Below are 19,835 nucleotides of genomic sequence, written 5' to 3' on the forward strand. Positions count from 1 at the left end.
AGTAATGTTTAAACTTGACGATATCTTTTTAAATGTTTAAATAATTATATTTATAATAAAAATATTGATTTTTTCTAAAAATTATAATTAAAACGTTTTTTTCTTTTTGTAAAAAAACCTGATGTGATGGGAAGAATATGTACGTATTTTTGTGTTTAAAATACTATAAATTGATAATATTTTTCACTCAAATAAAAACAATGTTCAAAAAATTTTCATTTGTCGGCCTGATTATAATCAGTACAACATACACCATAAGCCAATTTAAATATGCTAGACAATAAGACAGCTCAAATACATTGGGCGAGTTCAAGATAATCAGAAATTAAGACTTTTAATTTAAACATATCCATAAGATATTACGTTCCCCCAATTTAAAAATTACACAAATTAGGCATCAATTTTTATATTCTATAATACTATTATGTACATTTATTGACAGTTTTCTTCCCGTAGCACATCCGCGTGGTCAAGAGAAATTCTTAACTCAAACTCCAACGTATAGTAAACGGAAAAACCTTCGGAATCAGTAGTAGGAAACTATCACTGATTCCGAAGGTAACTTCTTCCCAGAGGAATAGGCAAGAAACTCGGTAGTTAGTTTTTTTAAAGAATTTTGTCAATGTGGCAGTGCTATATATTATATATAACTTTGCAATAAAATGAAGATATTCATTCCAGAAATGCTTTCGTTAGTGACAAAAAAAAATTCACATAAGTATAGATCGATGTAAGCGTTGCAAATACGATATTATGTTGTTGTGTGCATGACTAAACATTCTACGAATAGAAAGAAAATATTATTTACTTATTGTTCGAATGATAAAAACTAATAAAGTACCAAAACTTTATAAGTTTTCCCTGTTTATCTATCCTTGGTATCAACAATTTAGATGTACGTAGCCTAGCAACAGGGCTCTTACATTTAGGTAAGGACAGTTTTCCCTCATTTCTCAATGTCATCATAGCTGATCACATAATACTGATCACGTTTCCGCGCTTCATCATCACGCTAGGCCGCTAATTGCCTATCTACTGTTACAACAGACTAAACGTTTGTTAAACTCCACAGAAACTTGGGTAGTTAGCCATTGATTTAGTACTTAACTTTTACGTGTGTTTGACGTTCAACTTTCTATGTTACTTTCGTAAGTTTCGTTCGGAAATTATTGTCTATTCCGCTATCAAATATTTGATTAGTCTAAATTAGATAAAGTATAAAAACGTCGTATTTTTGGTAGGTATACATATTAGAAATTGCATTTCCATTTCCAATCTCCTAATGTAATTATAAAATATTTGTTAACATTTACCTTATTTACCTCTGACCTCTTGTTAAACAGTACAATAAAAGTGTTAACCAAACTTTTAGTTGTAACAAGAAATACTTAGATTACCTCAGTTGCATGAGTAAATTAAACCTCTTAAAGATCTCAGACCCCAGACTCCTCTGGGATTTTGTTTGTGTAACTAAGTTCTAATTAAGAAGAGATTCAACTTGCTTCAATAGCAACTCATCAAATATTTAAAGAATTTAGATTTGTTCAACTGTTTGAAACAAAGCTGAGAAGCTCAGCGCAACATAAACAACGCAATATTCACATATTATGTTGGAAAGAAAGGCATAAGTAACATTACGACAAGGCACATATAATAACATTTCAAACAGACTAATCCTACTAATATTATAAATGCGAAAGTTTGTAAGGATGTGTGTGTGTTTGTTGCTCTTTTACGCAAAGACTACTGAACCGATTGCATTGAAATTTGGTACGTAGACAGTTGGACAACTGGAATAACATATAGGCAACTTTGTATTCAGATACTCCAACGGGATACGGACTAACGCGGGTGAAACCGCGGGGCACAGCTTGTAAAAGTAAGTTTAACAAAGACGTAGGTCAATCGTGTCTATGTTCTTAGTAGATGGGGTTTTCAGGCACAATCAACAGCGTCATGGGTCAACTGACTCATGTAATATAAAACTGATGCTCGACCACTTCACAGCCATAACACACAACTGCAATCTAGTGTAGTTTTTTTTCTGTTCTCCTTAAACTGCCCTGCTTGTGTTTAGGTTTTTCTTATTTCCTTCTTTGTAATATTCAGTGTTTTGCCTTTTTTGTTAGTTATATGTGTGTGTGTGTATGTGTTCTTGCATGTGATTAAATAATAATCTATATCTTGGTCTATGTCTAGATCGGGACGCTATTTAGGGGATGCTGCGGGCATGTTTTAATGTCGTTTTTATCATTATTATTATTGAGTTGTAACAATCGCGACATTTTTCGACCATAACTACGAGATGAAAGGCGTTGTACTATAAGTTGTCTCTATACTGTGGTTATACTAGTAATTAAGTTCAAGATTTTAATTGGCATAAGTAGAAATATGTTAAAGTAAACGATTGTCGATATTTACGTTGTTAATGTCTTTCCTTGTCTAACTAGTTGTCTAGCATCCGAAATTAGTTAATTTATAAATCTGTGCACTGTGCACTCACCTGCTTCAAAATCACGAAATATTAAAATAAACCAACGTATCTGTAATACGAAATTATGATATCAATTAGCATATATAATCTATAACTCACTCAGCCTCTTCGATAGTCTCCGACATGGCAAGGAAGACACAATTGAGCAGGATAGTAGCCATGACGAAATAATCGAAGTACTGGTTGGTGGAGAGGTAGACACAAGCGCGGCGGACCGGCGACCACGGTGACCACCAGAACAGGGACCTGGTAGCCGTGAACCGGTGGATGTAGTTCTTCCGAAACCGCTTCGACACAACGCAGAAGGTCTGGAAAAAAGGAATTTTAATTAGGGATTATAATAGAATGAAAAGAAATTTGATATACGATTATATATAGGCTGAATTAAAAGAGGGTTTTATTATAATATGTATACCACAGAAAATATTTTAAAAGAAATAAAGCTGGAGGTGTAACTAGTCATGAAGAGACAATTTATTTATTTGACTTTATTATTTTCTGAGTAGTTTATAATAGCTTAGTTTTTAACATAGAAATGTATTAAAAGAAAATGTCAGCATTCTTAACATTATCAAGCACATGATGATCTTGTAAATCGCGTATGTATTTAATTTACTTATATGGACTGGAAAGATATTAAAGTGAAAAATACTTCCCATGTACATTACACAACCTGTTTGAGATAAAATGTCGAATGTTTAATAACAAATACATTTCATTAAAAATACTAAAGAAACAAGTAAATAATTCACGTAACCAACGAACTTTATCAAATCAATACCTACATGTTAAAATCCAGATAAAGAACAGTGATCAATATAATTAATTGTCCAATATTGTAGTGAGGCTTCCTTATTTACGGGTACCTCGTTTGTTTTGTTTCAAGTTTTATTAGCACAATAAATCCGTGCTCGTTAATTCTTGGCTATTCATGGCTGAGCTTTATGATTGCACCGAATAGATCTCGTCCAAAACCGTTTATTTTACTCCTATAAATTTTCAATTTGACTTACGCAAATCCTCTTATCTATTCAAATTGCAAATATTTCCCTTGTTTTCGGTTTCGTATTTTATCAAAGAATTTGAAACGTCTCATTACATTATAATGAGTATTTTACTGCAAAACAAGTTTGTAAATTCGTTGAATGTCGTCACATGATTATTGAGTACTAGACTTGTTCTCAATCTACATTATAATTCTATTCGATTCTAAATCACATTTTAGTGGCAATAGGCACATCTGGGGGCTTACTGTTGCCAGTATCGAGATCTAATTGAATCGAGTTGAATTCGATCGAACACTAAATTGGTAGTTGGTACCATTGAAAACTTAGACACGATCGTGCTGTGGTTCAAAATTAAATTAATCTCGATCGAAATTTTCGGTCTATTTCGATAATGCCATTCGATTTGGATATAAGACTAGGATAGGTTGCAAAGTAAAAATCCAAATACGAGGATGGATCAAAATCGTAATCAGATTGAAAACAAAATATCGAATCAATGTCGATAGTAATGCTCCAGGAGTCTAGATTAAAATCAGCTTTTAGTTTTTTTATGCTTTTAATCAAATTACAAAAAATATGTTAACTTGATACTGTATATGCGAACGTAACTCTGTCTGTCACTTCTTCACAACGAAACTACTGATATAATACCCATTTGGATGAAAGTTAGTACAGATATAGCTTGAGACGCGAATAATGACATTGGATAGTTTTTATCCCGGAAGTCACACAGGAACGGGAACAAAGCAGAGCAATCCTTGGGACTGCCTATATTTTCGTTTGATTACGCGGGCGACGTCGCGGTCGGATAACTAGCTTAAAATAATGAGGATGTCTAGAAATATAGTTTTGATCACGCGGAATAAAACATATACAAAAGGGATAACAACTGTAATAGAATTAGTAATAAATTTCATTATCACACTAATAAATATTTCGCTATTAGTTTACTTATTATAAAGGTATTGTCAAATCCTTTAATTATTCAGATACACGTATTCAAAACAAACAAAAACGTACATAATAGATTAAATAATTTACACAACAATAAATCTTAGTTAGCAGAATTAAGTCATAAATTAGAATTTGCCCGCACTTCGTCCACAGGTAGTTTACATTGGCCATGAAATTATTATTCTAATAAACTTGGACGGTTGTGAACAGTTAGGTTCCTAAACATAGTTTGTTAGTTGTGGACGAAATACGGGAGTCAAACATGTTCTTTAATTCTCGTTTTATTGCTTATTTAGTTGTTTTATTCATTCTGAAGGCACTTTAAAAATTATATATAAAATGTATAACATTGAATTATAAATTATAAACGAATTTTTTGTTCACTATATGAATAATGATATCAATAATCTATACCTAATATTATAAAGCTAAAGAGTTTATTTGTTTGTTTGTTTGTTTGAACGCGCTTATCTCAGGGACTGCTTTTCCGATTTGAAAAATTATTTTCAGTGTTTGATAGCCCGTATATTGTCGAAGGATGTAGGCTATACATATACCGCGGGCGAGTACCGTGAGTCTGTTAATAAAGTTCTGTGTATCATTATTGTACAGTAGGTTAGGAACTTCGGTAATGCATTTAGTGTTCCGAATGTGAAGATGGAGCTTGTCATGAGTGAATTTAATAAAGCATACGCAAGGCGTAGTCAGATTTTAGATTTGGGGAGTTGTAAATTGTTTCGAGAGGGGGCAGGGGGGTTAACCCTTTATAACCCTCACTCCTCCCAGCGATGGTTATGGCTAGAGGTTTATAATTTATTTACAACTCATGGTACAATTCGCAAGAATGCATTTGAAGGTTTATTCAAGATTATCTATTAATGGTTACCGTAAATTACAACGGTCTAGTGTGAATGAGTATGAAACAATTGGGCTTGTGTAATTACATTTTTGGGATTCCACAATCATATTTTTACCTACTAGTTATTTATCTTTACTGCTTTTGTTTTTAATTTTGTATCCGCAAAAAGTAAGTGACTCGTTTTTGATTGCAATTGCACTTGATACGCAAGTACTTTAGTTTTTTTTGTTGTTTGTTGTATATTAAGTTTATAGAAGGATACTTTTTACAGTTTACACTTAAACTTGAAATTATGGGTACATAAAAAGCTTGCGACGTACCTAAGTAGCAAAGTATACCTACCTTTCGCCGGTTGTCCAACGTTGTAACGTTAAGAATTTATACTTTTTAATTTTAAAACATATTCCATTCAGAAAGCTTTAAAAACTTTATAATGATTTAAAAACGTAGAATAATAGTTTATTTAACACTGCATTATCCACAAACGAGTCGCATTCCAAATAGGATGAAATCATTCAATTGTAAATAAATAATAGCAAAAAACATATGCAAGTAAAATTAATGTTAAAATCACAACTCTAAAGGCGCCAATTTTTCAACAATGACCATAGAGTATAACAAATTTATTATCTGTAGAAATATAGCGAGCCAATTTTATTCATCCGCATTGTGGTTAAATAAATACAGCCCAGATATTGTAATACAAAATTAGGTGATAACCGCAGGCTAGCCACATTCGTCATACGCCAAAGTTTAATCTCATTATTTAGTATAGGATTAATTTTATTGTTTCCATATTTGTATCCGTATTATTTATTACTTACAATAAAGATTACTTGAATTTAAGGCTTTTTAGAAAAAAATGTATTTTAAATACAAAATAATAACCAATTAAAAGCTACTTGGCTAAATTAAAATATAAATCTTATGTTTTGTTTGCATACATTTATATATTGTGTAAAATGCAATTTGTTTATATTATACTAGCTGTGCCCCGCGTTTTCACCCGCGTAAGTCCGTATCCCGTAAGAATATCGGGATGAAAAGGTGCCTATGTGTTATTCCAGTTGTCTAGCTATCTACGTACCAAATTTCATTGCAATCGGTTCAGTAGTTTTTGTGTGAAAGAGTAACAAACATACACACATCCTTACAAACTTTCGCACAGGTTTGTGTTTCCCACAATGCATTTCATGGTACACTTAACTGAGAAACTATTGCACTTATTTTCGAGTTCTCTCAAACTTCAAACGTGTTTCTAGCTGTCCTACATTTGCCGTTAATTAATTAAAAACAAAATATTGCTTTGTTATAGAGAAATATGACAGTACAAACACGTCCACTAAATAAATTATATTTATGACTATATTTCAAAGATATCAACAGACAAAAGGCGCCTAAAGTGAAACTGATATAGATTATTATGTTATCTATAGCGTAAGAGATAAGGTTTCCATTTCAAATTGTCAAATATTCTAATTCAATGTTGCTAGTTATATAAACAAAAACACTGGTTCAGTTCGGAGGAACTTGGCATCGACATTAAACTTGGACGGTTGGCTTAATACCTTTCAGTTTACGGCAGTTTAATACTCGACTGGTGTTATTATTTAGGTTATTAAATTTCCCCGAGCCCAGCGGCTGTGTATTATGTAATGTGGGCATTTAAAGATGCAAATATAAATATACATTTTGAGTAGCTCTGAATTAATATTAAATTGATTTCTGATTGATACTGCGCCTTTATTTAATAATTAATAATTATTTCATGTTTTACAATGCAAGCTCTCTTCCTGGTATTATTTATTGTAATGACATTTTAATTGTAAATCATGTTCATATATTTTAATCAATATTTATAAATCCTGTATTTATAGAATGTCAGATGAAATGTTGGTATGTTATTAGAGTTTATGTTGACTGTATATACCTTAGTATTCTTCTACTCTATGTTTATTTTTGTTGTTATTTGAAATAATAAAATACATACAGTTATTATTTTATGTTGTATGTATATCAAGCGGATTTTTATATTAACTTCAGAAACTATTAATAAAAGCAATCAAATAAGATGTACATTACATTGTAAAAGTTAGTTGTCAGTCATATATATTCACCAAAAAGTAAACAAATTCACTTGGGGAAATTTAAACGAAAACTCGTACTCAACATAGAAAGCAAAAAAGCAAAACACGTATCTATGTATCGCACAAAATGTATGTCAGATGTCGATATTGTAAGTGAAATATTAACAAAAATAAAACGAGACTCTAGATAACCCAGGGGCTGATATATTCAGCGTCTGCTTCTGTCGCTTTTCGATTAACCTCGTGTGAGTTTTACCCACATTCCTCGGTTACTAGTAATCATCATATATTCCGCACATATGTTTCTCCAAGCTTAGTAGCGGGAATTCGAAGTTTCTAGAAACTCTGTGCAGAATTTGCATGCAGCTTTTGTGTTTTGTTTTAAGACTTTGCATTTAATTAAATAAAGCACTATTTTGTTATTTGTAATCTAAATGTTGCTAAATGCAATACGCACTGCATATTGCTCTTATTCATTCAATTAAATTATTCATTGAATTTGTTAATATGTCAATTATTTCATTATTCTTTATGCAAAATATACAAACGAATGAAAATAAAAAGGTTACCTTTGTATCAAAATGTTGAATTGCAAGAGTATACAAAACATTAAATAAAACCCAATTCTAATGGATTTAGAGAAACATTAAAAATGGCATTGAAACCGGCTGCACTTCTATTCCGGGACACAAAAGCATCACAGATATAAAACGTGGTTTTCGAAAAAGAAGCAATGCTATTTCATCAGTTTGTGATCGACAGAAGCGTCATATTTCAACACGATATCTGAACAGAGATATCGTTTGTGAAGTTACTGATATGAGCTTATTATAGAAGGGACCGACGACCTACTAACATTTTGTAAGCACAATAGGTAAATCGTTGAGTCTTGTTTGTTTGAACAAAGATAGAACGCTACGTGATTGTGTATATAAATAAAATATTCATAGAGGTTCTTCAATGGAAATACCTGGGTATTTTTATATTTACTTTATAAAATCCAACATAAAAACAAGGGCTGTGATTTGATTGTATTTTAAATGAACGGTTTTCAAACGAGTTATGCGTACTGTGTAAAATAAATGAATAATTTTTAAAATCAGCAGTAATTCGTAAGGATCGTTTTAAACTGCCCTTTCAACAAATAGCCGTCCTTAAAATTTCTTGTTCCCTTTTATTTCCACTTCATAGAATCCGAGAAATCGATTTTTAATAATGGTTCTTCACAAGTAAAACGAATGCTTAAAAGCACCTTTTCAGAGACCATATTGATGATGAATTCGGTTTCCAATTCTGTTAATTCTGCTGAACGTATAATAAGGGTCGCTTCAATGTTTGATTGGAAATTTTAGGATTTTATTATTTAACCCGAATTTATTGTAACTTGTTCGACGAAAACTAACAATCTAAAGAGCACGAGTTAAATGAACTCTAGTAGGTACCTAAAAAGTTAATTACGATTGTTTTATGGTTTACGCTTTTACTAACTTCGTATGTAATACTAACTTATAATACTAATCAGAGGAAAACCCGAAATTTTTGGGATTTCCGTGATACAAACAATCCTACGTTCTTTCTAAGGTCTTAGCTATGTAAGTACCAAATTTCATCTAAGTTGGCTCAGTCATCATCAGTCGTCTATCTTCTTTACGATTGCTGTTATAAATTTCTTACATAAATTAATTTTCGTAGTATAAAGGTTCCTGTAAGAGCTTTTATGGATCTTTAATCAATTACCCAATGTTGTAAGTTCACATCTTTTTTATTAATTCGTCCTCATTTAAAATGGTCATTTTACATGACTTTCATATCTATATTTAAATATTCCTTGACGCTTGCTCGCATTGATTTATAATCTATATTCCAGCTAATGCTGCGAAAGACCTGTAAAGTCTTGTTTATTAATCAGTGTCATAATCATGAGCATATGAAATAGGAGGTCAGTCAGAACATTAAGAATCTGGGTCAAGATGCCAGCTCACCTTGACGTTCCAATTTGAAAGAAGTCGGAATCAAGCAAGAGGTCTTCACCTCAATGGCTTTCAATGTGTTAGTGTGTTTTAATTAAAAACACCGGTCAATGTTTGATACACATGTATTCTTATCGGAGACTGTCTCAAGGCCTCAGTATATTTAGATATAGTTGTTTGGAGCAATAATTTGTAATAAACAAAAGAAATGAGCTCTGAGCACGCATTAATGGGCTTGTTTAGAACTTTTTGAAATATAACTAAAATCGTTGTTAGTTGATATATAAAAAAAAACCTATATAGGCTTATAGACTTTAATTTCTAAACCTATATATGTTTAGACGCGACAAAGAAATAAGAAATTTAGACATTTATGCTGTAATAAAACTAGTAATTCGTCCCTGGCTTCGATCATGTTTGAATTGTAAATGTAAACTGTGTTCGAATCCACCTGATATAACACACGAAACATTTGATTAAAATCGACCCAGCTGTTTTGGTGGTGTTCAGTCCCACACACAGAAGAGATATACACATATAACTTTTTAAACAGATGTAAAATAGAAGGCAGAATGTTTAATATCGAAACGATATTAGCATTGGAAATCTGTCCGTATTGAAATATCAAGCTTCTAAATTCCTACCAATAATAACAATGAATCTTCTCTCAATTTACATCAATCAAAACGCTTAAAAGAATATTCTGATACAATAATACAAATAAAATTACCATAATATTGTTACAAAGCGTGGCTCAACAATCGTTTCGTAGAACCCGGAAAACAAGATTACGTAGCGTTCGTAGCAATCAAGATCGTAGCAGCTTCACTGAGTTGCCCTTTCGGCTTACAATCTAAGGAACCCATTTAAGAATTATTACGTAGTCATTCTCACACATTTATATGGATGTGTGAGTAAGCCTATATGTTTTTTTTTTATCGGGGATGTAATGAAACGTTTCAAACAAGCTTATAAGCAGTTTTAATACATAATTTATCTATAGAAATTTTTAACATTATTAGTAACTCACGTTTTTTATTATTCCTACTAATATTATAAACGCAAGAGTAACTGTATGTCTACCTGCTCTACACGTTAAAACTATTCAACCGATTTGGGTGAAATTTAGTGCGGAAATAGTTTGAGAGCCGAGAGAGGGCATACGATCCCACGGGATATGAAAATATGCGGATAATACCCCGGGAGTGTCTGTAATTTCTTTTGACTACGTGGATTATTAATCCAATGTTTTATATATTTAGTTAGCTATAAATTCAACTTCAAAATAATTTAAATCACTTGCTCAATCAAGAAAAAACACGAACATTATTTAAGACGAGCTGTTAAATCTCGGCATAAGCCTGTTCACCTTAATTCAGGTTGTTAGGGAAGATCGATACCAACGGAAGTGCCTAAGGGAAAGATCTTATCGAAAACGTGAACAAATGAATTCGTTTTTTACTAACGTGCTTCAAACACGTCCCCGACATACCTTTAAAAAGGGCCTACTAGTCACAAAATTAGTCAATTTCAATATAATTTACAATAAAGCAACAAAAACGAACCCACAAATGAATTTAAATACGGTAAGCTCCTGTTTTGGAGGTTCATCATCATAATTAAAGAGTGTCGTTTGAATAAATCGTTATATAACTACTAAACCTTACCACTTTAAAATAACTTTTGTACAAGTTCAAATTTTGCCAGCGAACAAAACCGACCTGGACAAAACCGCTCAACATTGAAAATATTTTTATTCAAACTAAGTCCTACGTAATATTTTCCGTAGTTAAAAATACAGACTTGCAACACTACAATTAATATATATTGGGTGTACATAAATCATCTAACTCAATGTCTGCAGTGTAGTATTCTTTTTAGTTTTAAATTAAACTTTATTTCGTTTATTGTTTTTTATTTATTCATTGTTGTATTAATAAACCTTTTATTCTTTTTTTTTGTTTAAGCTATTTGGTTCAAGACAATTTTGATTTTGTATTGACAATTTTTCAATTTTCCTAAAAGTTTCTTTATTCACTAGTGCCACATGAATAGGTTTCGTATAACTAGAAGGTTGATTTACTAAGTCAATTAAGACTTATGTATAAAAATAGCATCACAGAAAAAGGTTAATATTTTAACTTATTTACAGCCGTCAATCCTCCCTTTCCCTTAATCCTTTAAAAGCGGGTAACGCATACGCAGAGGCACTACGCTCGCTTACCATCAGGCGAACCACCAGATCAGTTGCCCGCTGTGACATAAAAAAAGCCACATCAAAATTATATAGATGAAGTAACAATATGTATACCTACAGATTTAATTTCAATAGCTTATTCACCACGGAAAGTATATTCTCTACAAAATTGTATCATAAATATACATTATAAATTATATTTAATGTAATCTACATTAATCAATTTTTACGTTCTATATAAATACTATAGGTATATTCTATCTCTATATCACAACGATGTAATAATATCGTACATATGATTGTAAGCTTTTTTTCCCGCGGGATTTGCGAGGGAGTATTAGAACCATCCCTAAATAATCCAACGAGCCATTGAACAATAAACTATCCAGTCCGAAGACTTACAAATGTAGACACGTAATATAAATATTTGCAACATATCATAAACAGGAACGGTGATGATATAAAAGTATATCTACATTTATAACGAATTGTTTAATCTACGAGTATTATGTCTAAAAGATATTTATTACCATAGGAATAACCAGCCAAGTGTGAATTTGACTCGCGTCCCTTGGGTCCCAACTCGCCAACATAATTTCCTGCGTTGATGCTGATAATTCAAATTCCACCATTGCTTTATGCTGTCAAAAACCGATCTATATGTAACTTTTACTAAATGTTCCAGTTTAATAATTCATTATATGTCTAATTGCAAGAGAGTGCAATTGTACACACTTCTTGTTACGTATTTTGTACACATATTCTTCAATAATAGCCCCAATTTTAATACTGATAGTCTACAATGTATAAAATATTCAATAAAAATTGCAAAAACAAAGTTTAAACTGAAGGAGGAAATGAGAAACTCGACTCGATGTCGCAAAATATAGTGGGCATTCAGCTCAACATCAAGTGCTCTTCTGTCTACAAGGTTTTATGCAAAGAGCCAAACAATTGTACAGTAAAAAACTAAAGGTGAGTTTCATATAATCTCATTGGATAATAAATAAAGTTTAAAGGAATTAATTAGCTTATGGCTTCTATGTTGGCATTTAGTTGGGTTAATTAATCAACGCCGGTTATTAAATTATTTATTTCATTCTGTACTATAAATAAATATTTGTAAGTCTGAAATTATTCCGTGTATCAAATGCATTCAATATATTATTAAAACAATAAGAAAATTTTAAATTTGTTCTATTTTGACTTCTAATAGCTAACCAAACAGAATTATAGTACTTAGTTTGTAAGAATATTTAAAAGCCTCAGGATGTTACCCGTCTGACTAAAGTTTAATTAAATTTTACCTACCATCTCAATATTGTATTTAGTCTTGCTGTTATATTCGGCTCTAACTTATTGTTTTCACAAATTTATCAAATCGCTATTAGTACATTTTCTGTTTCTTGATATAATAATAAAGCTATAAATATCAGTTATTTAAGACAAAAAAATTCTTCGAGGTCTTCAAATAATATTGGACTAAATATAGCTTTGGAGAAGTTGTTTTTTGTTATAAATGATGTTAAGTTAAGATTATATATGTTAAATATTTATTAGGTTCAAGCTAATGAACATTTTAAACTTTCTTTTGCTTAATAAAGCATAGCAATAGCCGAAAATCGGAATCCTCGAAGTTGAAATTTCGAGTGACGTTCAGTTTCGCGGTCATTAGGGAGCTTTGCTTACTCTGTCATAAAAAAAAAATAAAACAAAAAAAAGTCTATGTAACTGAGGGAAGATGTAGCTTTTTAATAAAGACATAATTTTCAAAATCGGCTACTTAGTTTTTGCGTGTAAAGATTACAAATATATACAAAAACAAATGATTCTTAGTTATAATATCATAAGTAAACATAAAGAAAAATCTATCTACAATTATAAACCTTGAAACAGTGTAAATACGTGAATTCATTTCATAACTGTGTTCGTAATATCATGTTTAATACAAAGTCTTCTACTGGATAAGTCATAAGCATGGCATTGGCGCTTCCGACAGACGTTGACAAATTGTTTTGTTGCACAAACACAAGCAGAACAGGAAAACTGTATAAATAATTGGTACAAGCATGACATAATATTTTCATTTCAATGGTACAAGGTTACGTACTCATGCGTAGATTCTAGAAAATATTTGCTAACGTTAATGTAATGAAATCATATGTCAGTGCTTTTAATGAAATAGATGATCGTTTTATATTTCTTTAATTCATATATTTAAATACGTAGATTGATTGATTGATTGTGAGTTATGAAATTAATATTTTATTCAGTTTATTTTCCAAAAGGATTTAATTTGTTCCGTCGTACGGTCTTTTAATGTTTCGTATCTTCTAAAGTGTTTAATGATTTACTTTCTATATTTTATATTTAAAAGTTTACAATAGTTAATGAAAACAAAAAAAATAACAAATTCTAGAAAATTGGATTTGATTGATTAATTACACTTCATTCAATTGAAAAATATATATAATTCAATTTATTATTAATTTCAAGTAGTTACTGTACATCCACAACTTACAAAACATAACATTTTCACAATCTTATTAAAGATTTACAATTAGCCAGCCCGCCGGTAAAGAAAGCACCAAGTTTAAATAGTTTTACGTCGTAGACTGACCCAATGACGTCACAGCTGCCGCAGTGCCGACTCGGCACGCCTAGCTATCCCACGTGAAAATTATATACACCGCAGAGCAAGCCCTTACACACGCCTTCATTATGAATAGATCTCTGCAGACGTAGGCCTCTGTTTTTATTGACCGTCGGTTGATTAGGCGAACAAAGAAACGACCGCTTTTTTATGTACATATGTAAACGAGTCTTATTCAAGCAATTCTGTGTTATCTACAGTTGAAATAATAGTAAATACACGGTTGTTTATAAATTTTCCGCCGCTATATGTATATGGGTAATGATGATTAATTGAGTATTATTAGTATAGGATTGACGTTTCTTTAATTACTTTTTCATTTATCTGCAATTTGGTATACATAGATAGTACTTTAAATTTGATACGTGTTACATTTTATCTGGCTTATACTTCACGAGCAGCTCAAAAGTAGTACTACAAGTCTACTACAAACTTCTGCACCGCGTAAACGATCGTATAATAGAATTTGCATGCTCGTAATAAAAATCTTATTTGATAACTTCATTCTATCCCCCAATGACAAATATGACAGATGTTTTAGTCCACCCAAGAGGATAAAAATGTAACTGCCTATAAAATTTATTTTTGCCATAAATTTTATTGAAACAAGGAATCCACTTGAAGATGTTGTTGAACCTTTTTCCTAATTTATTTTCGTACGTTTAAATAGGTTAAAATATTATTTTAACAGCGCGGAATGTGGTTTGATTAAATTAAGGTTCGCCTGATTGTTATCTCCATATCCTGTTTCTCTCAAAGGGATTATGTATTCAGGATTTCACGCACACAAACAAAATAATTTACTTATCCTACAAAAATTATACCAAGAACAAAACATTAATTTTAAATGCATCTCACTTATCTTTACTTCTATCTTCTATCTCTTCTTCTATCTTATCCTTGACCCTTGAATCACATAAAGAAAACTGAGATTTTTGTTCGTGTCTATACTATACATAGCATATAAACGAATTTATATCAAATAAATTCACACGATTTATAACGAATACAATTTTATTGAACAAGATTGTTTGCTGAATATGTAAATTCATAAAACCATTTACGTACGTAAGCATCTCGAAATAAAAGCTAAGAATCCCGTCTCGACCTGGGGTGAATGGCTATGATCCAATTTACATATCAATATTTCTCATGTAAAGTGTAGCGCAATTCGCAAATCTAATCTGATGCTGTGTCTTTGTAGCTTTATCGCAGACAGATAGACTGCAAGGCAGTACTACTTTTGAAGACATACGTACGTATACGTACGTATACGTATTATATACGTTGATGAAAGGCTTTGGATGGATTGGTGTGGTAAACGGGTGATGTTACGATATGGGTGATAATCAAAACTCAATGTTAGAGAAAAAAAAAAAGGATGGTATAAAGTGTTTTATCAAAATAAGATCATCCTTATGAAGGTCGTGTTAATGTGAAGATCAATAAGGGTAGTCATAAAAATGTTTATTAACGCTATAATTACTTACATAAACTCTATACAAATTAATTATGTTTTGTAAATGTCTATAAATAGAATTTTACTGCTAAACTTAAAGATTTCAGATGTGAATGTAAGAGATATTGTATATCCCAGTTCAAGAGAAATACTGGTAATAAATGTTTGGCCTCGGAACAAAGAAACCCAAATCAAATCGCTTTCACGCTACTATATTATTTATTCCTGTTTCACTGACTGGACCGAAACAATTTCTCGGCTAACAAAAATTGTGAGAATGGTTTATGTTGTTGGATATAAAATCATTGAGGGTAGAATTAAAAGGAAAACTGCAAAACAAAATACGACATTTCAACAATCGAATAAATACACGCGTGTTGAAGCTGATGTTACGGTATATAGTATCTACAATTTCATTTATTTTATGCCAATATTAAGATAATTAAATCTAAAATTGTTCCATTCCATTAATTAACGGGCTTAGAAGAGCTAAAAATGAGCTAAAATGACGCAAGCACACATTTATACCATCAACGAATCAATGGTCTCGGCTGGTTCTGTCGGTATACATGCATACATGCATGTAATTTCATTTATAGAAATAAAAACTGACCCATACATATACACGTTATATACAGATATACGTTAAAACCAATACCAGCTAGAATGTTATACTAGAACGATCACGGTGTCAATAGCCAAGTGAAGGTTAGCAATTAAAAGTACTGAAAAATCGCCAAACATTGGAGTGCAGGTGCCCCAACAAATAATTACTCTCTCGAAAGCATTGCTTTGTCTCTGTATTTCGCTCTTCGCCGAAGAGAAATATTCCACGAATTTTTTAGAGGGATATATAACGTGAATATACATAACCAGTTGCTATCGTTTATTGGTTTCATCTTGCGTGTGGTGTTATACCAGTATTATGTATTCTTAATAGTAAATTATTTCATCATCAAAAGTATTACCAGTACAAAGTAGACTCGAGAGTGTCTGAGTGTGTATAATCTAAAACTCTAGGCTTTAACTCAGCTTTCCGACGTGATTCAACCGACTTAATATTTATTATCTATGGAAAGTGTCCAAAATATTTTTAATATTAATCTGTAGTCATATTATTTTACGGATAAAAATTTAATTCTCCGAGATCTCTACGAATTGCATTCTTGAATAAAATACAGTCGTTTATTATATTTAACCGACGTTCCCAATAACGACCCTGGTTCGCAAATTCACTGTATTTTTTTTTGTATTGATATTCATTAACTTCAGGGGTTTCAACGGAATGATGTGATTTTCTTTGTGTTTTATAGGAAATTATTGTCACTTGGTCCTATTGTAAAACCTGAAGTTTTGTGGATAAAATTCATTATTTATATGGGACATATTATATATAAATTAATGTTTAATCTAATCTTAAAGGAAAACTCCCAATCATCGAGTATATAAGCAATATAGTGAAAATGCTACAAATAGTTCATGTTTGAAGAAAACTCCGCCCAAACAACCGCAGCTGTTATTGACAATTACAGGCATATCATTAGTCTGAAATAGCATTATCGACGTCGATAGTAAAGTTTAGTGGAAAAACAGAAAGCATAGTATAAAACCACAACGCTATAATAATTTCACTTATTTAAACTAATACATAATCCTTTATCCTTTTTCTCATTATTTTTTTTTATCATAATCCTTTTCTTATCGATTTCGAATACGAGACGACACAACTGCTAATATTTATATACAGAAATGCAAAAAAGAAATAATGTATAATAGAATTATAATATTTTACAAAATAAACATCAATAACGATTTAGCTTATTCATTTTTTATATATATACTCACTAAAGTAAATATAAGAATAACATACGAATCACTATATTACTATACTTTATTATTATCTGTGACTGTATCAATACATAGCTATGTTTACCCTGAAAAGGCCAATTGTTAAAAACCAGTGCATGTTGGTATACACTACTTTTAATCGATATATTAGCACCGTTAAATTATCAGAAGAGAAGAATTATTTCTTCTTCATTTATTTGCAATGTATCATTGTTGGAATGAACAGGCTTCGTTTCGTTTTCGTAGGGCGACTAATATATCCTTTTGGTAATTTGATTTTCACCTTCATTTCAAGGAAAATTCATTTTATTGCAAATTGGTCGGATTTTTAAACCACAATATATACTGAAAGTTTATATTGAAATATCCTTATTGATTGATTTTATTTTCAGTAAATGATTCAATTGAGCGCAGCGCTTAAAACAATAGAATAAGATAACATTATTATGTCAGCTCCGAGTGAAAGCATGACCGTCCAGTGACTAGTTTAGGTCGACCCATAGATAAAAGGCGAAACATCTCTTGTCATTACATTTATTATATAATTCGACTCTTCACTATTTATCCCACATCAACGAATAATCTTAAAATCTGATAGGTATCTTTTTGTGGGTTTGGTGATCTTGATGATTGTTTATTTTTACGTTACTGTGTAATAAAATTTAATTTATTAGTGACGTGTTACGACTTATTATTGACCACAAACACTAACGTATTTCTAAGGCAAATGGGCTAATAGGCTCTGTATTAGTTATTTGCTCCATTCTCCAACTTAAATAGCTTCGAATTTATCCATATAAATATACCAAAAGTTGATTTCCATGATTCTGACTAATTGTTTACATAATGTCCTCAAGTCATTTATACTTCTTACCGGTTCAACCTGCATGTATCTGTCTGTCACTATGGCCCAGTTTCCATCGAAATTTCGTATCGCATTTCGTGTTTTTAACGTGAAATGCACTATCGCCACTGGTGTGACATGATACACCGAGCTTAAGAGAAAATGTTTAAAATTCAACGCCGCGGAAACTAGTAAAATATTACGTAAGAGGCAACTACGTTTTAATGCACGAGAGTTTGAATTTTAAAGAGACATCGGAATTTAACTACTATGTTAGGCATTAAATTACATTACAATCAGTTTATTATTCTTTGCCTATTTCTCGACCTCGCTTTAAGTATAAAGTTGAGGTTGCGGTTTAGAAAATGAATAAATCACGTTTTAAATATTGTTATATATGTATGTGAGTCATAAGTCGTAGGTCTTTAGTAATGTTGATACTGCTAAATTAAGATATGAAAAAAGTCATAATAAATTACACAAAAACATATTACAACAAGGGTTTTATAGAAGACTATTGACGAAACATATATTACACAAGTCAACATAAAAAAATACAATACTCAAAATCTCAAAACATAATAATTATGTGTTTGCAGTCAAGTTGCGCATAAAATAAAATATGCATTTTTCTTATTGGATGACTAACCTGGATTGCAACTTAATTATCGCTACATATCTCTGTTCAAACTATCAATTAGGAAAATAATAAAAGCGGCTGAATCTTACAATAAGATGTTAATCAAAATAGTGTCATCATTAAGTAAATAAGCTTTTTATACTTTGTAAGAAAACACATGTCAAATTATTAAACTTAATTCACAATGTACCAGAGATATTACGATTTTCAGTAATTTAATATGTAAGCGCGGTTCTTACTCACCATCAGATTTCTACAAAAGTTTTAGCATAAGGTATGAGTGTTGTATGTATCCTGAATTGAAAACATGGAGTGGGCGAGACCCTCCCTCGAGAGCCTAGCATAAAATTTGCTAGAAATTATTCCAGCGGATGTTCCTTATTCTTATTCTTAATCTGGAGATTTTGTTTATAATTAACGCTATTTATTTGCGAAATTATAAAATTCAATTGTATTTTATTTGGACTCGTAGATAACAACATGTTCATTATTATTTATTGAGAAACTTCCTGACTTATCTGCTTATTTTTTCTAAGCGAAAACATCTAAAATAACATTGTTAATTTTTAAATAATGAAACAAGCACTAACAAATTATATGATTAATTAACTTGATTATATAATCTACATATAATTAGTGCAAAGACACAAACTGGCAATTGAAGCACTAAAAAGGTTTTAATCTCATCCAGTAATGTGATTCTATGTTTGTCTTTGGATACGAGTCCGCTACTGCAGCGCATGAAACATGCATGTCCCTTCAGCGCCAAGCTTTCGCACATACCCTCACACCGAACAAAACGACCTAACTATATAACCCTGAC

The 19,835-nt window shown here is 31.2% G+C and overlaps 1 protein-coding gene across 1 annotated transcript in view; it reads right to left on the reverse strand.

The window, feature by feature from the left end:
• The window catches only part of LOC119831906 (sodium channel protein 60E-like), a 111,088-nt gene that overhangs the window by 37,208 nt on the left and 54,045 nt on the right, over window positions 1-19,835 (reverse strand). Inside the window, exon 3 of the mRNA XM_038355475.1 lies at window positions 2,594-2,802. Coding sequence (XP_038211403.1) covers window positions 2,594-2,802 — 209 coding nt within the window. The remainder of the gene's footprint in view (window positions 1-2,593; window positions 2,803-19,835) is intronic.

This window comes from Zerene cesonia, chromosome 14 (genome assembly GCF_012273895.1).
Source record: "Zerene cesonia ecotype Mississippi chromosome 14, Zerene_cesonia_1.1, whole genome shotgun sequence".
NCBI lineage: Eukaryota > Metazoa > Arthropoda > Insecta > Lepidoptera > Pieridae > Zerene > Zerene cesonia.